The sequence below is a fragment of the Bombus flavifrons genome, chromosome 8 (genome assembly GCF_040668555.2).
Source record: "Bombus flavifrons isolate JBK064 chromosome 8, iyBomFlav1_principal, whole genome shotgun sequence".
Taxonomy (NCBI): Eukaryota; Metazoa; Arthropoda; class Insecta; order Hymenoptera; family Apidae; genus Bombus; species Bombus flavifrons.
The window spans coordinates 14,348,192-14,369,520 of NC_138449.1; the positions used below are offsets into that span (position 1 = coordinate 14,348,192).

A 21,329-nucleotide genomic window follows, 5' to 3' on the forward strand; every position below is an offset into this window, starting at 1 on the left:
CATTTTAGAGAATAACAGTGCGTACAAGAAGAATCAGCGGGAAAAGAAGCGTTGATAGTCTCACCTTACATCCATTCTGTGGCGTGAAAAAACAGGAGAGCATTGTTATTTTTAAGCAGAAACGAGATCGTGCATAAGAAACGTTCGACATAGCAGATTTCTTTTAATTACACTACATATAAAAAGTGATCGTACTGATCTTCGTACAGGAAAAAGGAACGAACCTGCCATATGCAAGAGATTGCCCACGTTGTGGGCAACGCTGTGAGAATGCGGTGGCGGTGGTGGTCTCTCTAAACTGCTCACTCTTCCTTCGTTCGAGCCTCCACCACCTATGTCCACACACCCATACCAATAAGCTTTATGCTAATCTCCTCGGCATTTTGTGAAACGCTTATTAATATGCAGTTAGTATCTAATAGCGTCAGAAATACCCTGCGCCCACTTATTCCGAATATCGAGTACGACGCTTATGGCGTATACGACGGCATAATGTTAAGAAGATCTTATTTATATGTAATGACCATTTGAATTAAATAACTAACACGGAAAATTAAAAGTTGGACGTTTGTGTAAATGACAATAAATTTGTTTCACCAATGACTCACCACTCTATGACTAAGAAATAAAGTATCGCTCGCTATAAAATTCTACCGTGATATCGTCATCCGTACTCCTATGTGACATACCTGAAGAGTCGTGATAGTGGCCGTTCATTTTAGCAGGCGAATCGGTTGCCAATTGAGACGCTGTTACGCTTCGCGTTTGTAACGTACCCGTCTTCGATGGCGAGGAAGCGTTTGGCTACAAATAAAAATGACAAAAATAATAAATCTTTAACTCTCAGAAACTTCAAGAATCTCGTACTTCTCAGAACTTTGAGAAACTTCAACTGATCTACAGCTATAACAATTACCTAACTAGAGACGTAATTATTAACGTAATATAATTTCGTCGTACCTCGTCCAAAAGCTGTCTAAGTCTCTGCAGCTGAGCCTCTAGTTGGCGATTATGATCCTCGAGTATCTGCATGCGTGCCTCTAATCTGCCCTTGTGCTGTCTCAACAATTTTGCCTCGGCGATCATGTCGCAGTCAGGCTGTCGGTTGCCATGACCGTCTTCCGGTGTCGAGCCCGGTGTCTGTTTCGAGCGTAGTCGTTCGTATTCCGCTTGAAGGGTCGCGTTCTCTTCCTCCAATTCGCGTATCATCGCTTCCAGTTCCTCTCTTTGCTCGGCATCGATCGCAGCCATCACCTGCACCGGGCTTCTGGGCACGTTCACGTTGTCGCCGCCGTTCAAGCTCTGGCAATAGTGAGCGATCAACTGATGTTCGTCGTCGCTATCCGGCGTCGAGTTGCTTCTCGTGCGCGATAGTTCGACTTCCGCCAGCCGGGACGCGTACATTTCCAATCGGGAGTGCATGTCCTGGCTAAGGGAGCTGTGCTGCGGCGACGGCGCCGGACTTTCCAAAGCATCTCCCTCCAAAACTGTCTGCACTGGCAGATAGCCGACCCTCGGGTGCTTCTTGAAGTATCTTTTCGACTTGAATTTGTTTCGAAGCGCTCTCGTAAAGTCGCGTACGTCCTCACCAGATGTGGTCTGCGAAATAAACGAGCGTTATTGTTTCACATTATGGATATGGAGGAAATATTTTACAAAGGATGGCGGACGAGCGAGAAACATAGCTTACCGCAGTGCAATATTCCTGCATCGGATGCGTCAACTTGTGGTTCTTCGCCTTCCGGCCTGAGAAGAAGCAATTCTGACACATGTCGAAATTGAAGCATTTCAAGCAACGATACCTGGAATCAGAGGAAATGGATATGAATTGAAATAGAAATCGTAGTTTTTCCATATTATAGATTCACTTGGAAATAAAAGAAAGTAAATTTCTACAAGTTTCTAGTTTTTTCTAGTTTTCTACGATGGTCAAATTTGGAGATACGCCATACCTGAATCCAGTGATAGGATATTCCTTGCATATGTTACATTTCGCTTGATGCTTTGCGCTCTCCGCGGCGGAGAGTCTATGAAGCACAGGCAACCAGACCATACTTTGAGGCTCTTGTTGCAGCCAGCTCAAAAAGTGCACCGCTTCTATTTCATTTTTGTCTTTTCCAGCCTTCTCGAAGCAGCTGCGAACGCTCGGCTCGATATTTGATCCACCGAATGCCGCCACTTCTCCCAACTGCCTTGGCACTTGGATGCAGTCGTGCAACAATAAACCGAGCTTTCGTTGATCCACGAGTCTGTTTGGATCCGCGATCAACCGGAATAGATCTGAAATAACCGTGACTTCCGTTATGTGCACGTTCTTCGTGTTGAGACCATGAAATAGCGAAACGATGATATAAATGGAGAGGTACTTACATCGATATTTCTCTTCCAAATGACCTTTGCACAACAGGACCAAACCAACTTTGAAGGAAAGCACGCGAATCTGGCCAGTTCGTTGACTGAAATGGAACGACAGTTTGCTGAGCGTTAAAATGTCAACAGAATTGTCGTTTTGTCAGTCGGATAGCAAACGAGCAGCGAAGCATGATTTATTTAATTACGAATAATCGTTGATCGGGCTCACCTATCGTACACGTTGAGGAGCCAGTTGATGGCTAAATCGATGCATAACGGTACGGACACTTGCGTCGGATTATCCGCCGTTATCACTTCGTACAGGGACGTCAAGACTGTCACCATGTCGGGAATGTCGATTAGTTTGTCGTTTTGCGCTCGGAGTCCGTGTGAATCGAACTGCTCTAATGCGGTGGAAAGGCTCAACATGTCCACTGCAAATGAAGAACCAATAATAAACGAAATGAAATTACGTACATCATCGTTCGAAAACTTTAAGACAGTTACTATATCTTTTTCTGTATTGGGGAAAGTTAAATATCCATTGGTAGATTCTTTAACGACATATAGTTTATGTGACAACGAAGATATAAAATAATTTCCTAAGTTTTAGTAGAAACGAATTTACGAAATTAAGTTACTCGTTTCTTGGAAATTCAACATTAACCGTACCTAATGACGTGAAACTCGCATTTGCGAAAAGCCAAGTTGCTTTCTCGCAGGTTCGTATATGAGAATTAAAGGTACAGTTCTAAAATCAGAACATTTTTTGACTTTCAAAATACAGAACAAGGAGAATGAACACCACTGGTTCTCCAAGCAAAATAGAGCCATGCAAAAGATCAAATCCATCAACAACGACGACGGTATGCGTCATCACTGCCGGGACACGTGATTAATCGAGAAAATTACGACGATTAATGAACGCGCAGGCTAATCACCGGCGAGGACCGATCGCCTGAATACAAACTAAATACGAATACTCGAGAATCTTAGGACGGAAAATTAAGGGCTGATACTCACGGCACAATCGTTTTTGCACGGTGCGCAGCTTCATCGCGGTCCTGTACGCTGAAAATCGTACTTCGTTCAGGTCCGCCAGAGAGGACATCAGCTCTATCATTTTCGGATGATCCCAATGGGTGGTCTCCGACTGATGGCTGCAAAGCGTTTCCACGGGATTAAACCGACCCGATCCGGGATTAAGAGATTCATGCAAAATTTTCACGCAACAGCCACACGGATCCCGGCGCGAGAAGTTCCCGGCAAAGTCGAGAGGAGAACTTTGTTTAATCTTTATTAAATCCGGCCACAATTCTTGGCTCGAGCCGCAAGCCAGGTTTTAAGAATTTATCCACGGACCGACGAATTCGCGGATTCATCGGATCTCATAGTCTTCAAGATCATCCGGATATAAGGGCGAGCCAAAATCGGCTTTAACTCTCGACCGAGGCCCGCAAGATGGAATTCAGGTGATTTTCGTTAGTCTCTTGAATCACCTCTTGGTTATGACGATCGCGGAAAAACAATTTTTGCGAAAGTTTAATATCTCTTCTTGGCCTAAGCCAAGTTCAAAAGCTGTTCGTATATCGTCACGAGTCTACTTTCGTAACCAGCGAGTCGTTTATCTTTGGCATAAAGTTTGCACGCCTGTTAACAAACATAAAACGAGGCAAAATACATTTTATACGTTACAAGAATACGTCGAAGGAAACAGAACGTCGAGCACGGTTCAACGCAGGATCGCCAACGACTCGAGAATTTTATTCTGTTCATCTTATACTTTTAAACGTACGTTTAAATCGTTCTCATCGATAGTTGCCACGACTTTCAGACTTAAGAATTTCACGTAAAAACATAGCTATCGTAATTAAAACTCGATTCGGCTAATATTATATAATAAAAGTGATTTCGTTTCTCGACCAAGATTAAACGTTTCGCTCTAACAATTGCAATCCTTGCTACCAGTTACGCAATCGATATTCCAGGGTCGTCGATCGAAAGTTAAGCCTCCCTTGGTTTGAAATCCGGTCGCCGATCTAAATTAGAATTTCTATGGTTTCGTCCATTTGCAAGCATCGCCTAAACATTCGCGGCTCGCTTTGAAATTCCCAAACGACGAGGACGAGAATAGCACGAACTTCTTGTAGCCGCTTTCGAACCACGATCGTCTTCATCGATTATTCGTTTGTTTGCGTTTAAGATCGCGTTCTGGATCCAGTGGCCGCGGTCCTGGTAAATTTAACGTTGCAAGATTCGAGTCCGGTTGAAAGGAAGATCGATTACTTGATATAGTAAGGCACTTTGGCGGGTGTGAGGGCTCTCTCCCATGGTGGTTCCACGCTGCTCGCGAGGAAAGCCTGGCTACCCGGAGTGCTGCCATCCTTTCCAAATCCGCTTAGCAACTTGTAACGCTCGTCAACCGCCACTTGCAGCACCTTCCACCTGCGAAAATACGCGAAAAACTTAGCGTCTTCGAACGAAAAATAATCAACATTCGAGCAGAGATCGCGTGAATAAATGTTACGGTACAGTGCAAGACCACAATCTGAGTGTGAAAGTCTGGCTCAAGGATTTAATCTCTTTTAAAGCTTTTATTCTCTTTTATTTTATAGAAAATATCTAAATGTATATATATATATAGGATAGATATAGATATTTGTCGTTAATATTTTTCGAGATATTCGCGAGTAGCGAGATGTTCTTCTCGGGACTATATAAACCAAAATGAAAATTATGATTCTATAAACGTTAATAAAATGTAGATGTTTGGTCTTCGACATATTTGTATTTTAACGTCTCTCTTGTGTAATACTTTTCGTGAATAAATGAAGAATTAAAGTTGACACGTTTGAGAATCTCTATTACGACAACGTATGTACATATCTTCTCTCTTTCACAAAATGCATCTATTTACGGCGTTGAAAACGCGTGTAAAAGAAAGATTCTCCTTCTCTGTAGCTTCAGATTTCTTCGTGGAGAATTGATGACGCATACGTGTGTGTCATTAGATGCACAATAGAAGACACCCATGACGCATGCGTTGCGTCACCAGGTACAAACGTGTCCAAGTATAAACGTATCCAAAATTGTCCAAGTAGAAAAGTGTAAGCATGTTTAATCAAGTTAATTATACTGGAATGTATGAAGTACTATAGATTATCGCATATACTCGTACGGTTCTTTTCCATTTATGTAATAAATATGAAAAAAAAGAAAAAAATAGGGATAATTTATATTGCAATGGAATATTTTTATAAACGAAACGAAATATTGCATCTATCCGTGTTTGAAGTTTCAACTAAATCGTTCATCCGAAGATCTTGTACCTTTTTTACAACTCCATCCCGAGGAACGTGGATCGCGGCAAGAGGAAAGGATTTCGTAGCTTTCTCTCAATTTATGTTCAGTACGAAAGATTACTTTTCTGTTTACTCGGTCTCTGGACGAAAAGTATTACGAAACGTTATAAATATTATTTAGGTAATTGGAGCGATAAGCGGTGCACTGGCGTTGCGTAAGAATGGATTGTGTTACACGGAGAGAATGTGGAAATCGTTTGACGTTTAGTTGCAATAGGTGTAACGTTGTTGTTTGAAAGCTTGGGTTAAGTGCATATATTATAGCGCTCGTTTTAAATGGAACAACGCACCTGGTGGATAATACGTAAATTCTGTTCGTTATTGGACCAGTGAAATTATTAGAACAATTTGCTACGTATTTTGCATCGCAAACAGACTGTGTTGCTATAAATAATCGAACTGTTTGGTGTGAGATTTGGAAATAGTCGAACTGTTATATATTAGAACTGATGGGATGCTGCGATAATTCGATAGAAAATTTATATCTCAGCTTTTGTAATTATAAGATTAGAAGCTAATTAGAAACTAACAACAACGATACGCGTAATTTTAATATGGTTACTTGGAAAAGAATTATTCGAATTTCAATTTCGCTACATTCCTTAGATTCTCTTAGATCATCTTCAACGTGTCTTTTCAATAAAATTTCTTAAGAGATTTCATATCGTTTAAAAATTATAAAAGGACACTTGCTTTCTCATTTCAATCTCGCGCTACAAGTTTTCTTAGAACATTAAAAACCTTCGAACTTGTCGAAAAGAAAGCGAATTAGTATGATGAAAATTTCAAGATCGTAGCCAGGATAAAACCAAACGACCAAGTTCACTGTAATGAAATTTCTTCGCACGTAAGACGATAAATTTTCTCTAAGTCTCGTGCGTGTCGTATTAGCATGATAAATTCGAGAGAATCAAAATCGTTGGAGAAATGAGAATTCATCGGTAGGTAAGTACCTGGTGTTGAGATCTTCGAGTTTCGCCAGCAAAGCATGAGAAACGATGACGCTGCTCGAGGCGAAGACGCTCGCTTGATCGTTCGCGTACTCGATGCTCCTCTGGATGGGCAAGAGTCGTTCGCCGAATTTCTCCAATTGCTTCAGTAATTCCGTCGCCTCGTTCGCATCGTTCGGATTCTGCCAGCCGCTCTGGATCGCTTCGGCTCCGGCCATCCGCGACGAAAGATCCTCCAGCGTCTTTTGGAACACGCATATTTTCTGCAACGAAGAACGTCCAAATTTTTTAAACTTTATGTATTATTCTATACATCAGATATAGACTGTGGCCGATTTTTACGCGATTTCATATTTTTACTAAGAAAACTAAAACGATGGAGCCTGCGTAATGATCTGTTTCGCCTACTAAACGCGACGAGTACTCCGTTTTCGATATTTTATTTATTTCTGCTTGATCTATTTTATTTATTCCGCGATAATTTATTTTCTAGATTCTATGCACTCGCTGGATTTTTTCACCTTGAAGTTTATTATAGATAAATAAAAATACGCAGACTGTACATTGCTATCAATACACGGCTGGCCTGGGCAGAGAAAAATAATAATGCTTGACACGAAGCAGGTGAAACACGAGGAAAGTGAGAGGGATGAGAGCATTTTGGTAGGTTTAAAGTTGAAACTTTAACGCAACTTCTTTTGTCGCGAAAGTTTCGCTGGTTTAAATGTTTCCTTGTCGCGCCACCATTTTGCCGGAACATTAAACTTGTAAGTGTATAATATGCGCGATAACTTTTTCCTGGATTTTTCTGTCCTCGTCGGTGTAAAATTGGAAGGAAAATTTGTTCTTAAGGTGAGTGCAGGTTCGCGTGTGATTCGGTGTAGCACGCGAAAGTTGGTTGATTTAACTCATCGATAAAAAGGAAGAGAAAGACAATGGGAATAGTCGTGTATATTCGCGTATGAAAAGTGCGATTGGAGTCGTTGCATTTCTGGAAAAACAGATTTTGAGATGTCGGGGCATGTTACAATGTTTACGTTTTTCTTCCTACTCTTTTCTCTTTTTTTTATAATTACCACAGACTATAATTAATTCTTTTTATAATTACCACAGACAATAATTAATTTTTTTATAATTACCACAGACTATCGATTTCTTCACCGATGAGAACTTTGAAGTATCAACCTCACACGAATCTACAGTTTCAACAGTCTCAAACTCCATAAAAATAATATGCATCCAAATTATAGAAGATTTCTCTAGAAATAAGCGACCATAATTTCTACCCTCTTGAAAGTTATTTACCACGCGAAAGGAGATATCTATGAATTTACCAAGGAAACGTTTATCCCATAAGATTGGACGCAAGAAGGAGAAACTTGAGCGACGACTGTAACCAGTTTTCGTGGTCGCCGCCGAAAATAGTGTTTCACGAATAAGCGGACATCGTTGGTCCCGGGAACGATGCCGGTTTTCGGTCGAAAAGAAAGCTGCAAACGTAATTGTCGAGAGCTGAGAAGTTTATGGTCATGAAAATCACGTTTATGGTTTACCGAGTTTCGCGCAGTCCTACTCACAGGTCAACCGTGAGTAATCGTTGCTATTAAAACTCGTTATAAATCGTGGTCGAGCCGCTCGTATTTCGTAGCCGGTCAGAAGACCTCGACTTTGTCGCTAATGGCGAGGCGACGAAAGCGTTTTGTTCGACGATAAACGCGCGATACCCACGCGTCAGGATTGACAACGAATAAAATTTCGTCTTGGTATGTGTAGCTATTTACATAATTTTAGAGGCAGATTTGATATGCGAGAATATTTCGTACAAGCCAATGAGCCAAAACGTAGAGAATATGTGGTGATATGAAAAGTATTATTTTTTAAAATTTGCTTTACGATTGTGTATGTCTTTTTTTGTAATCGATAATAATAATTATGAAAGTATCATTCGTTTTTAGCGGCTATTTTATAGATTATTTGTTAGAATTTACTTAAAAATCTATGATTGTTCCTCTTTAGAGATTATTTCGGAAAATATTTGTTTTAAATTCATAAACGATTCAGGCTACGATTAATCTACACATTGTATGTGTATGCTTAATCTTCTTTACCTCTGTTGTACGCACAACGTGAGATAATAGAATCTCATTTTTGCCACCGACTTCTCGGTCATAAATTGTAATAAAAAAAGAAAGACGGAGGAAACACGAAGTTCAGAAAACGACATAATTACATTCTCCAAATATCTCTTTGACGACTAGAGGTAAAGTAATTAGAAAATCGTCAGAGTTTTGATTACAGTAATTTGGGTAAATTGAATTCGCAGAAGGGTTGTTTAAACGAGTCTCAAACGTCCAGCAACAAGTTAATAAACAGTTAATTGAAGGAAGCCGCAGAAAATATTTTTCCTCCTTTTGCTTATCATTTTTTAACATTTGCATTTATCGCGTATCAAATTATATTTCGTTTACCCCTGCCCCGTCCCTCTATCCTGTACGCTCGTATTTTATCTAAAACCTAAGGTTAGTAGATTGCTCGTTTCACGAAACAAGTTCTAATAAAACGATTTTTTTAATAAAATCAGATTTTGCAAGTAAATCTTACAAATCTATTATTGTAAAAGAGAAGTCTGTGATTTGTAATTTACAAATTCCCTGGTATTATTTGTCGTTAGTAAATTATTGTTCGACAGGACTCGAGAACGTTAGCTAATATCTGCTTCGAACGAAGGGATTTCCACCCTGTTCGTTACGGATGTAACAAGATTCACAATAACCCTCCGTTTAACCCAAAAAATCACGGGGACGAAAGATCATGCAATACGATTCTCCGGTCGCCGCGTCCCAATAAAAGAGTCAGGGCGACGGTGGTGGCGGTAACGCGCCCTTTTTCCGCCCCGATAAATTACATTCGACGTTGCGGAACGACGACCGCGTCCCACGAACCGACAGGACAAAAGGACCGCAACAATAACCCTTAAACAACACCTAACATCCCTTTCAGAGTGTTCTGACGACGCGAAAGCAGTCGTCACGCTTTCCATTCATTCGATTACTTCCCATTCAACCGACGCATCCTTCCATCGGCTGTCTCTCCCTCTCTCCGCTTAAGTTGCGTTGGCTCTTCGCGATGAAGAACCGCCATTGCGTTCGAAAACACCCGTCGTAATTTCCAACGAGGAGAAAACGGGCTCCCTCCTTACCAATGTATTTCCACCCTTCCTTTCGCAGTCGTTACGCCTTTGAGCGGCTTTTTCGCGTTTTATTAAGCGTGAAAAAAAGACAAGGTAACAGGTTTATAAGGGTTGGGAATTTTTTGTTTCAACGACGAAGAGTTTAAGTGAGATAAATGTTAGGATTTTGTAGTTTCTCTATTTTCGAAGTGTTTCGGGACGCGAATGAACCGGAATTGACACAGGTTATTTAACTTTGGGATATTTCATCTTATTTTTTATTCTATTTTAAATCTCTGGAGCGTATTAATTAGATGAATTCAACTGTGCTTAGTTTTTGAATGATATCTCCTATTCTATTCTAGAGTATATCTAGAGTATATCTGACAGCGTAGGTAGATGAAATTGGAGCTAAATTTCAATTAGATCTGCGCTCTAATCTTCTAGAGTATTTAATTACTTTCGTGATAAACTCCATCGTTCTTCCTCGCTTAAACCGCGGAATAAAAATAGAAATTAAGTTACTCAGCCCAAATACTTGTGAATCGTCTGTAATCCAACGATACCTATTAAGAATTAACAAACATACTCGTTCGCTAAACCCATAAAGTATGTATCGAAGTAGTTACCTGGACCGATATATTTGAACCGCCCTATTATTCCAAAATTCACTCCACGGAAAGCGATACGCACGAGGCTGTGGCAAAAATTGCGGCGTTTTATGGTTAAGAAGGTGCTCCACTCAGCGCAAGGATGTCAACAAATTTGGAAATAATGCATCGAGCGAGAACACGAGATCGAAGGGGACACGAACGTACGGAGGACAGAGCGAACAGAGGTTGGAGAACAGAGGAAAAGGCGAAATAATAGGCAGAGCGAACAGTGAAAGAGGCATAGAGACGTGGAAAACAGAAGCGAGGGCAGAAAGTGTAGTGGAAGGAATAGTGGGAAAAGAGAGAGGGAAGAGAAACGGGGTGAGAAGGAGGAGGGTTGCGGAAAGAGCAACGGGGAAAACGAAAGTAGGAGAACCGAGAGAGACGAACAGTGGGAAAGGGTTGGGAAAAGTCCGCATTTGCATTCTAAATAAACGTCGACGACGGACGCTAAATCGCTCTAATTAGTCGTCCCGCTATGAAAGTACTTCAAGCGTCGCTTATTCGGCATCCAGAGCGCGTTCTTAAAGCGGAAAAGCGAAGAAAAAGCTGCGGAAGGAAAGTCGATTCGCCCGAAGTCGGTTCGTGGCGCCGACCACGTGGAAAGTGACGCTGTCAGGGATTCGATAAAGAGAATCGTCGAACGAAACACTGCGAGGGATTTCGTTTTTCGGGTTGTTTCTCAGGCGATGAATACCGAAGATCAACCAACGATAGTTAAAACTGTGTCGCACAGAAGCCACGATCAGCTTCATAAATTATGATCCACGGAAGAACGAGGATTACAAATATTATTTTTTTTAATTTTCTCTTTGTCTATGTATCTTAATTTATATATACAAAATATATTCAATACGCGCAGTAGCATCTGTTACCTTTCTCTGTAAAGGATGATAGAAAGAAGAAGAGATACTTTCATCGTTCGCTATATTTCGCATCGAAATCTTTTCTTCGAGAATCTAAGTTGCTATTCGCGAAAGAATTAACCCATTTAAAAATACGAAGAAAAATAATCGTCGAGGGTAACAGAGCAATTTTTTTCACGCGTGCCTCAAACAAGCCTCGCGAAAGAGTCGTTTCCTTCGTGCACCTCGTGTTTACGAGATCGCCAAACATACCGCTAATTAGGTTTATTAAGTTTATTTGCACCTGTAGCTGGAACGGTGTCGGCGAGAAATTGCTTCAAAGCTGCCACGTAACGGGACCTAAAGAAGCAGAACAAACGACCGTGGTATCTACTCCGCCTACAAAAAAATCCGCTACAATTTCCTACAAATATACACTCGGATCTATTCACCAAAGAAAAGAAGAGAATTGGCAGGTGGAAGCTGATATTACTCGCGATTCTTTAAAGTCGTCGACGAAGATTTAATTCTGGTAATAAATTCCTTCCGGGAAGAACGTACGAGCTCGGCGAAAGTGTCGCGTCCAAGATGAATGTATCGCTGAAAATAACATTACACAGCCATCAATATGTCCCGGTTTCCCGAAGCTCCGACACAGAAATCGTTCCAGCGAACAAGCTGCACGAAAGCAGACTAGAAGAGCCGTACGAAGAGGGAAAAGGATTGGGGGGTGGACAGAGGTGGAGGACGAAACAATTTTTCCTCCGCTTGGCCGTCTGCAATGTCATTTATTATGTAGCCGACCGGGCAATTAAAGTTAACTCGGCCGTGCTTTCGCTCTTCCTTTTCTCTCTTTCTCGGTGGCCGCTTTCCCTGTCTTGTTTTACGCCTTCACAGTAGCGAGCTCGTTCCCGTGTCGCGTTCTGGCCAATTTCTTTCGCGGAATTCACCCAGCTAATTGTCTGGCGCCATTCGATACTGCGTTCGTTACGGCCAGCGCAGTTCGATAATAATTAGCGTGACGCAATTTTCTTAGGGAATTTTGTTAACGAGAACGCGTGTAAACGAATCGCGAGATAACAGTTGGGAGGGAATCTGCGAACATGCGGTGATTAGGTTCGATTAAATTCGATGGAATTTTTTGCAAATAGGCAAATAGAGATTTTTTGCAGGTATTTTAATTTAACTTTATTACAGGGTCTGCAAATTTTTACGTCGCGACGAATCGTCGTTTCGATCGACAAAAGATTCGGTGCTTCAAGAGAACAGAGTGGCTTTTTTAACATATTCTACGTTAATTGTTTGAAACGTTTTTACCGTGCGATTATTTCATATAAATCTTCAATCGGCTTGTTCCATTATTAGAGCGTTAAGAACAATATCTTGCTGAAACTTGGAAAATCTTGCGATACTATAAAAACACAATTAGGTCGAAAGCGATGTAGAGAACGTAACAAGATTAAAATCTATTTCTTGAGTGATATTGCTTCGCTGATTTTGAGAAAAGTGTTGACACAGTAGATTTTCAGTTTTAATCAAAAAAGAGAGAAAGCAGAAAATATCTATAATAAGATCTTCGTTGAAATCGCCGATCACGTTGTCGCAACGTATCAGCGTCGAAGTAAATATAGTTATCAAAGTAACGTCTGGCCATCGGTGAGAACAGAGCGAAAAAGAAGAAATCGCAAGATGGGATTATGGAAAGAAAGAGAGAAGGAAAAGTGAAAGATTAAGTAGAATACGACCGAGACGGTTACCAAATTGCTTCGTAAATATTCAGTTTTCCTGTAGACGTTTCTGTTATTTATCGAGTCAACGTGAAACAGGACAAAGAGAAGACCTGGCTGAGGTGACTAAGCGGCAATATTGTGGCGCCTTGTCGTTGGCTTCACGCCATGTGCATCTATTATAAATCTGGCCTCGTAGTCCAAGTACCCTAGACCTTCACCTTAACGTCTTCGCCGTGATTCTGAAACGCGTTCCATCGATTGCCGGATAAAACAACCCTCTCGATCTATGGCCCTTCCATCTTTTACTTTTCACGTGTTGTGAATCGCGCGAGGCGACTCTGAATTTTTTCCTCAAATTTCGGTCAAAATTATCGAAATCGTCGAAAGTGAAATCGCACGAACATTTTCTGCTATCTGATTACGATTTCTATTATTAAGTAAGATGCATAGAAAATTCTGTTTGTAACGTTTCTACAAACAAGTTCTTTACGAACGAATTGCCTATTGTTCCTCTTATTTCTTCTTCACGCTTCTATGTTTGCAGAAATCTTTTTTATCTGGAATATTTTATTCGTATTTCTTATTCGTAAGAAACGTGAAATATACAAGAAGTAGCAAAATTATATCGAACAATAAAAAATGATCTGTATTTTAACGATATCAATCGAAGTCCAGTGAAATTTAATTTAATAGAGTTGAACGAGGAAAAATTTCTACTAACTTCGATACATCAAGCAATCAAAAGCAAACCCATGTCACTCGAATTTTCTAGCTATATTACTCGCGGTACTTTATTAAAATCAATTGAGAATCAACGAATGAAATATTTCAGCCATGATACAATATACAATTGCGCGACGCAAGATATGTAAACTCATTACACCTGCTTTAGCGTAAATAAATTTGGCCAATATAATTAATCGTGGAATCAAGCACATAATAAGCGAATAATTTGTTCGCGTAATTGACGCTGCCTGATCCGAATTATTTGCGTGCGTTATCAGGATGATCCCATTGGGTCGTTCTTTAAAAAAGAACGAACTGAGCGAGGTCGGTCGACAAGATTCCATTCATCACTCTGGCGGTTAATAAACACATCGATGTCGATTGGTTCGCGGAAGTTGAATGAACAAAGTCCGCGAGTGTACTCGACACGATCTTGACTGGTTGGAACGTACAGCACGCGTGCGAGGAATCTTAAAATCGACGTGGCCAGAAGAGAGTTAGCCTCTCTGCTGTTTGTCTAGAGGATCTCAAGCAAAGAAAGTCAGCGGCCGTGAAAACGTCGCGGCGTGTCGATAAAAATAGCTCGTCCCGTGAAAATACTTTTTCGATTTATCGGAAGCTCTTCGTGGCAAGAGCTGCTGATAGTCGTGTGAGTCGTTTTCGTCTTACTAATTTTAAGTAACACGTAGCGTTAGAAAACGTGTAATACCAGGAAATTAGGACGTATTACAGAGAATTACAATTACTTAACAATTATTTAACAATGGAACCGAAAAAACTTGAGACCTTGAAAAATGAAAAAATGCTGGATAGAAAATGTCAGCTTCAAGAAGAACAGATATAATGTACAGAATGTAATAATGTATAGAATGCAATATTAATGTACGTACGTATATCCTGCCACAGTGTCGCTAACAATCTTACACAAACTTGATCCAACGAGAAACGTCGAATAAGAAAGGAAGCGAATCTGGTATCGAAATTTTGACAAGATCGATACATCCATAAACGGACGATTGGCAAATTTGAAAAAAAGAAAAGAGAGAGGAAGAGACACTACCAATAGCTCACACAAAAATATCGTTAAAATGTTAAAACAAAGAAAGAAGGTAACATTATGAGTTTAAAACATATAGCGAAACATACCCAGCGAAGCAAGCAACATTAAAATACGGGGGAAAGCGGTCGGCCGAGTGTCGTATTTTTCATGGGAAAATATCGTTGCGCATATGCCGGGAGTTTATCGCGGAAACGTCGCCATCGGAAAAAGGATATTCATTAGCTCCATTTGCCCGAGATCATCGAGCAAGATAGGCCACGTTTTATATCCTACATCCCGACACCGCTAGGATCGACAAAAATATGTATTTCGCAGCTTGCAAATGCATCTCCGCTGAATACGACAAGGGAACAGGCGCTTTTTACCAGTCCAGCCACCATCGGTGTATTCCTGTCCGCTCTGCCGCGAAATTCCATTGTGCCGGTAGATGCTCTTAAAATGGCGGGATCCGTTTAGAATATGCTTGCCTCCCCTGAACTGGGGATGCAGAAGACGCGATCGAACCTCGCCACTCGATACTCCAACCCCTCGATATATTTCTTCGAGAACTAGAAACGTATCTGCGTTTCTCGATCATATGGGAATATGTGTCTGGAAATTCGGTAAATGCAGGTGTACCCCGTTCGTCTTCATTCGCATCGTCTGTGATTCTTTTTTTCTTTTTACTTATACCGTATACTCCGTTGATCAAATGTTTGGGATATCCTCCGCTTTTTGGACGAAAGAACATTTTTAGTATACACATTTTTCTGACAAATAAGAATATTTCAATTGTAATCCTCGTTTTTAAATGTAACCGTGTGACTGTAATTAATCGTACGACACTGTAACTGATATTAATTGTAATTTCAGTACTTACTAGAAAAGATTAATATTGTGGATAAAATGTATATTTATTTTACGCTTTAAGCTAGTCGAACTGGTCTTTTCTTTTGTCAAACATCGAATGCGATTTAAGGAGGAGGGGATATAGAATTTTATGAAAATGTTAACTAAAATTTCGTACGATAGGATAAAACACGAATTTATTCGATTTAAGAGAATCGATATTTTTTCTTGGCTTATCGGGACGTTTCGTTTTATGATATATGGAAGGGAGGAGGCGAAGCAGTGTTTCGATGCACAGCAGTTTGCGTACGTTACATAACACTGATCAATAGTTTGTTTATTCGGAATGTAATTGGGCTTCGGTCGGTATCATATTTACCGTGAAACCCGTTTAATAATTTGATAGGTATACGATGCGTTTATTAGTGATAATTCGGCCGAAACGTATGTGAGCATCGTGCTAGCGATAGAAGTCCGATCGAATAGGAAGATTGAATTCCTATTCAATTTATATATGGACGTATCTCGGGAAGCACGTCAAGTTAAAAGCATTGAACGCGTAGGATGGTTAAAGGAGATGGTTATTAGAATTTCGTAGAGAAAAATCGATACAGTCGGAAGCGCTATGCACGTTCCAAGGGCAATTTCATTCTATTCTAACGTATATTACTTGCATATTACTTCGAGAGAGTTGATATTAAACGAAGAAGCAATCTTTTCCTATTTATGACACTTTTCATGATTGAGCCATTCAGAGGCCACATTGATTAACTCTATAAATTAAAAACTGTAAAGACGTGACGATATTTCAAAAGCTATTTTTTAAATTTATCTCGATATTTACTACTACCACCTACGTTATTTTCTTGCAATAAATGTTTATCTGTTGCGACTATAAATTTCTATAAATATACATTTGTTCCTTAAGGATTCAGCATTAATCGTATACCTACCTATATAATGAAACTGACAAGTTGTGACAAAAGTGAATCGATCGGTTTTATTTCTCGATTACGAAGTAACCTACGATCGTAAAGTTTCACGAGAAACAAATGGATACTATTGTCAATACGATTGTTTTAACGAGGATTAGATACATTAATAATCGTTAAGAAATTTTGTGTTCCACTTATTCTTCACGATATATCTGTATTCGAAACATATATAAAACTATTAAAAGTTATCACTTTATATCCATACCATTCATCTTTTTCCTCTTTTGAATATCGAAGTCGTTTATTTTTATAAACTTTATTCCTATTCCCGTTAGTGCAATAAAACGAAATACCTATACCCCGTTCATCTTGCCCCGTTCATTTTTATTTATCGCCCGATGGGTAATCGAAAATCGTGATATTTCGTTGAGCCCGAAACGAAAACGCCCGGCCACGAAATCGATGGAAGGTATTGGGTGGGATGTATCTTTAATTGGATTTACTGTTCGACGCGCTACAACCGCGGAATAAGATTCTCCAGGGAAAGTAAATCGATTAGCGAATACAAAATTAGCTCTGCAAATAACAGAGACGAAGCTTTCCGAATCGTCTTTACCATTTCGGTTCCGCGCGAAACTCGAAGGAGTCGGCTTCGAGTCGTGAAAAATTCAATATATTCTGGCCGACATTTGAATTTTATGTTACACAATACATTTATCATTTATACAGAATATTTAGTTTCGAAACTTTAGACTATCCACGCTGCTCGTCTGCAGTCGGTTTCTTGTTAAACGTTAGATACGTGAGAAAGATAGAGGAGACAAAAATTTGACCACTAATTATCTGTGAAACGATAGGCGGAACAGATTTTTGAAATATGCTATGGTTTTCGTACGATGATGAAAACATCAGAGTATTTATATTATTAACGATTGTCTTCACGTTAAATATACGAAAGCAATCATATAAAGAATTCAGCAATTTACGATACAATAAAACTCAAGATTACTCGTATGAAACTCGAATTAATCGCAAGAATAAAATACGTACTTTGGAGATTTTATAACACGTTTATTGGTTATGCCAATGCTACAGTTTTATTTTGCGCAAGCCAATCGAATTACGCAAAATGCATATGTAATTTCTATTTAGTGGAATAACATTGTTAACTACGTTTTTCTTACACTTTCCGATACACTGCATAAAGCATGGAGCTCGAATTGCGGAGGTAAAATATTATCGAGAATAGTGAACGATTAAAGAATTAATTGTCAAGAGGCGACCAATGGGAAGAGTGAAAAGGACACTCAAAGACACGACACCCCGATGATGTACAGAATTCCTCGGTGTAATCATAAGTCTGAAGGATACTTGCCGCAATATCAGCGTTATGAGGATCGTTTTCTCCTTTAACGTCCAACGTCGACGCCAGTCCGACGACGCCAAGCTGACGATCTTAATATCGTCCCTTGGATGCAATAAATGCGTATTAACATTTATTACCCCCGACCGATACATTTTTGCTTCGTCGAAAATTCTCCACGTACCTTTACTACGAACCGTAATTCTCTGTCGTTACGTCTTATTAACGAAACGATGTTACCGAGTAATTCAATGGTGCGCGTGCTATGTACGTCTACGCGTTTCACTTTGTGATCGTTAAGAAAGTAAAGAGCTATTTTTTAGATTATTTTATGCGAATCATTATACCGAGGCTTTCGCTGTCATTACCACGAAGCCTGGGTATTCTGATACGTTGGCGAAAATTAAGACCGATACGTATACCACGTTAATTGAATTTTAAAACAGTTTCCAACGTTCGTTCTTGTTGTACAAAATTCTGTTCCGGTATAAAAATCTCGTCTTCGCAGGTTTTTGTAATATCACGCGGTAAAGCACGTACATCCTCTGGCTATCAAATCAAGATTAATTAAAATTTGTACGGTTTTAGAATACTACAGAGGCGTGGAAAAACTTTAATAGCAAAGTTTATTAATTCTTAAGACGATCGAGAGGCTATACCTATGCATGTCAATAGTTCATATCTTCAAGCCACGAAGAATACAAACATGTTCTTCGACGAATTGCGATATGGTATACTAATAAATTAATTCCTACGTATATATGATTTAAATTTACTAATAATTTGTGCAGCCAAATAAAATTTCTTATTTACGAGTATTCTACCTTTTGTAAGAAGAATAAACATGGGAAACTCTTGCACGTGGTTCGAATTCAACGACTACGGGCTGTATTTCGGCGCAACAATAAGAATAAAGTTACCCCAACCCTCCATTTTTCTAACTTTCCACAGGTTAGCCAAGCCGAAATGTCATCTTTCACCCTTCGAAAACCTGATACTCGTGCGCGAGTATGTCAGAAACAAAAATGGGCTTCCCACCGAAGAGAACATCAGGGGGAACATTTTCCCGAGGGGTGGCTCCGTGGATTGTCCGCCAGGCAACGTTTCCTCGTGCTGTACCAGCTCTGTATCATGTTCTCTTATCTCGATCCGGTCATCTATCCCTTATCACGAATCAGTCATCTGGACTTAGTCGCGGCGACTGCCACAAGCGGCAGAGAGAACGCTACACGGGAATCGGATTAACAGTCGGCGAGATGGTAAGAGCAATTTCCGTGATTGTATCTCTACAACACGGCAGAGGGCACGAGGATACTGATACGCCCCCGCGTAGTGGCTTGTTTCCAAACGATGCCATGTGCCGTGGTGTTAATTACACTCGGTTGTCTGCTAAACTGACTCGTCCGCGTCCGATTAAGTGCGCCGAACTTAACGTTTCGCGGCTTTCGGTTAATTAATTTATCGTCTGCGCGTCCATCGTCGACTTGCGATTGATTATAGATCGCAGTAATCGTCGGGGAAACAGCCATAAATCGTAGCCACGAATACCAGGAATATTTGGGAACAAACGATGCATAAATTATCGGAGAAATTTTCTTGCCAATGTTCGAACAAATTTTTCTGAGTTATCGAATAAACGAAGCTGTCGCGTGAGCGTCGACCTACGATCGTTTGTCAGTTTGAGCGACTTTTGTCACGAAACGTATCACACAGCGAGTATCTTCTGTAGCGAGTAATTTATTATTGAAATGGTAAATCGTCGAAGAAGTTATACAAAAGAAATCTTTTTACTTATACTTTTTAGTTGAAAATCGTACTAGTTGCATCATATATGAAGGTACGATCATTGTTTCTAACTTCTAACATATTCTAACGTAATGTAATACGCATCTGCCTGAACACTGTACAAGCCTCAAGGTCGCTCAAGATCCGAGCTTTCACAACCCTTTCTCATTGTTCGGCCATCTGCCTTTAAATCTCTGTTACAGCATACACAGCCAGCCTAATCTGAATCTAACATCTATTCCAACAAACACTCTCTCTGATTTCTATCTCTCCGTAAGGCGAAATACAATACGTGTAATTTTCTCATCGAAGTCGGGAATTCTCAACAAATACACGTTCGAAACAACGCAAATCCATCCATCAAATGCTCTCGAAACTCAACGAGCAAGTAAACCACCCTTACAAGTTCCATCCTTGTCCCTTTCCTGCAATCTAAAGCCTCGTACACATGCGACAGCAGTATGAGCAAAGTGCAATCGGATGTTTAGTAGGTGGGTAACGTTTCAGTCGAAATCACCTGATTGTAAGCTCCGTCACGCGTAATAATACCCGCAGGGTAGCGCGTTTCGATCTTAGACGCAGTCTACGATCGCGAATTCAGCCTACGGGAATCGGATTAGCCGAGTCGGAGAAACGGTAAGTGCAATTTCCGTGATAGTATCTACGAGGGGTAGCCATCGATACGACTGGTTGCTTGGTCCTGCAACGACGACTGGTCTCCGTGTTAATTACGAGCAATTGTCCACGAGATCGCTGGTCTACGCAAATTGGTGAAGCTTATAACAAGCCAACGGCAGTATAGTAGCAATGATTGTCATGTGTTTGACTATGCGATGCTCAGATTGCGAAACGTATCTTCTTGTTGCTTACCTTTCCAGATTCGATCGTGCACGATTTATAGGAAATTTCGATCGGATTGTGTTTTAAATACGATAGCGATACAAATTCATACCCCTAGATGTTTAATTTACAAACAATTTACAAGATGAAGAAAATATATATAGAATGAGGAAAAGAATATATACGTAGCACACGCGGAGACTACTGTTTATCAGTAGCGAGACATAGCCATAGACCAAGACATAGAATACGTGCAAGTGTTTGTGAAATATAAATGCAAGTGAGAAGATTCGGAGGGTACCGTTTTGTAGAAAGCAAGGCAAACAATGTGACAAATTCAGTGAAAAAGGATTACAGATTTTCTCTCTAATAAATAATTCTACCTCGAACCCTGCGAGCTATCTATGAATTTCCAAGTAGTCAACCTATATACGACACACGTGTACACCGTTCCATGTACGCAAAGGAACCATCACACACGTGCTCTTTCTCTATACATGCGCACAGGAGAGTCGCTTTCTTACTTCCGCGGCGTACCTTTTGAAGAAAACGGAAACTGGGAACGTGAACGTGAAAAGGGTCAAGATGGATGTGAAACAGGCCGAAAGACGAAAGAGGACGGTTACTCGACCGTGTGCAAGAAATATAGTCGGCACGATGGAAAACGGGCAGGAATATAAAGAAATCTTGCGAGTTGGCTCAAGAGGTTAGAGACACTACGCTGGTGAACG

General features: G+C 40.3%; 1 protein-coding gene across 8 annotated transcripts in view; it reads right to left on the reverse strand.

The window, feature by feature from the left end:
- Positions 1-21,329, reverse strand: part of LOC138182547 (dystrophin, isoforms A/C/F/G/H) — a 439,773-nt gene that overhangs the window by 1,879 nt on the left and 416,565 nt on the right. For 6 of the 8 annotated variants that reach the window (XM_069118511.1, XM_069118517.1, XM_069118510.1 and 3 more), the window contains 10 exons: positions 6,668-6,927; positions 4,639-4,797; positions 3,376-3,512; positions 2,582-2,786; positions 2,371-2,456; positions 1,953-2,280; positions 1,691-1,802; positions 961-1,599; positions 690-804; positions 225-332 (listed from right to left, as the gene is read on the reverse strand). In XM_069118511.1, the coding sequence (XP_068974612.1) occupies positions 225-332; positions 690-804; positions 961-1,599; positions 1,691-1,802; positions 1,953-2,280; positions 2,371-2,456; positions 2,582-2,786; positions 3,376-3,512; positions 4,639-4,797; positions 6,668-6,927 (2,149 nt within the window). Of the gene's footprint in view, positions 1-64; positions 77-224; positions 333-689; positions 805-960; positions 1,600-1,690; positions 1,803-1,952; positions 2,281-2,370; positions 2,457-2,581; positions 2,787-3,375; positions 3,513-4,638; positions 4,798-6,667; positions 6,928-21,329 lie in introns of all 8 variants that reach the window. The other 2 variants (XM_069118515.1, XM_069118516.1) reach the window with 2 other exon arrangements.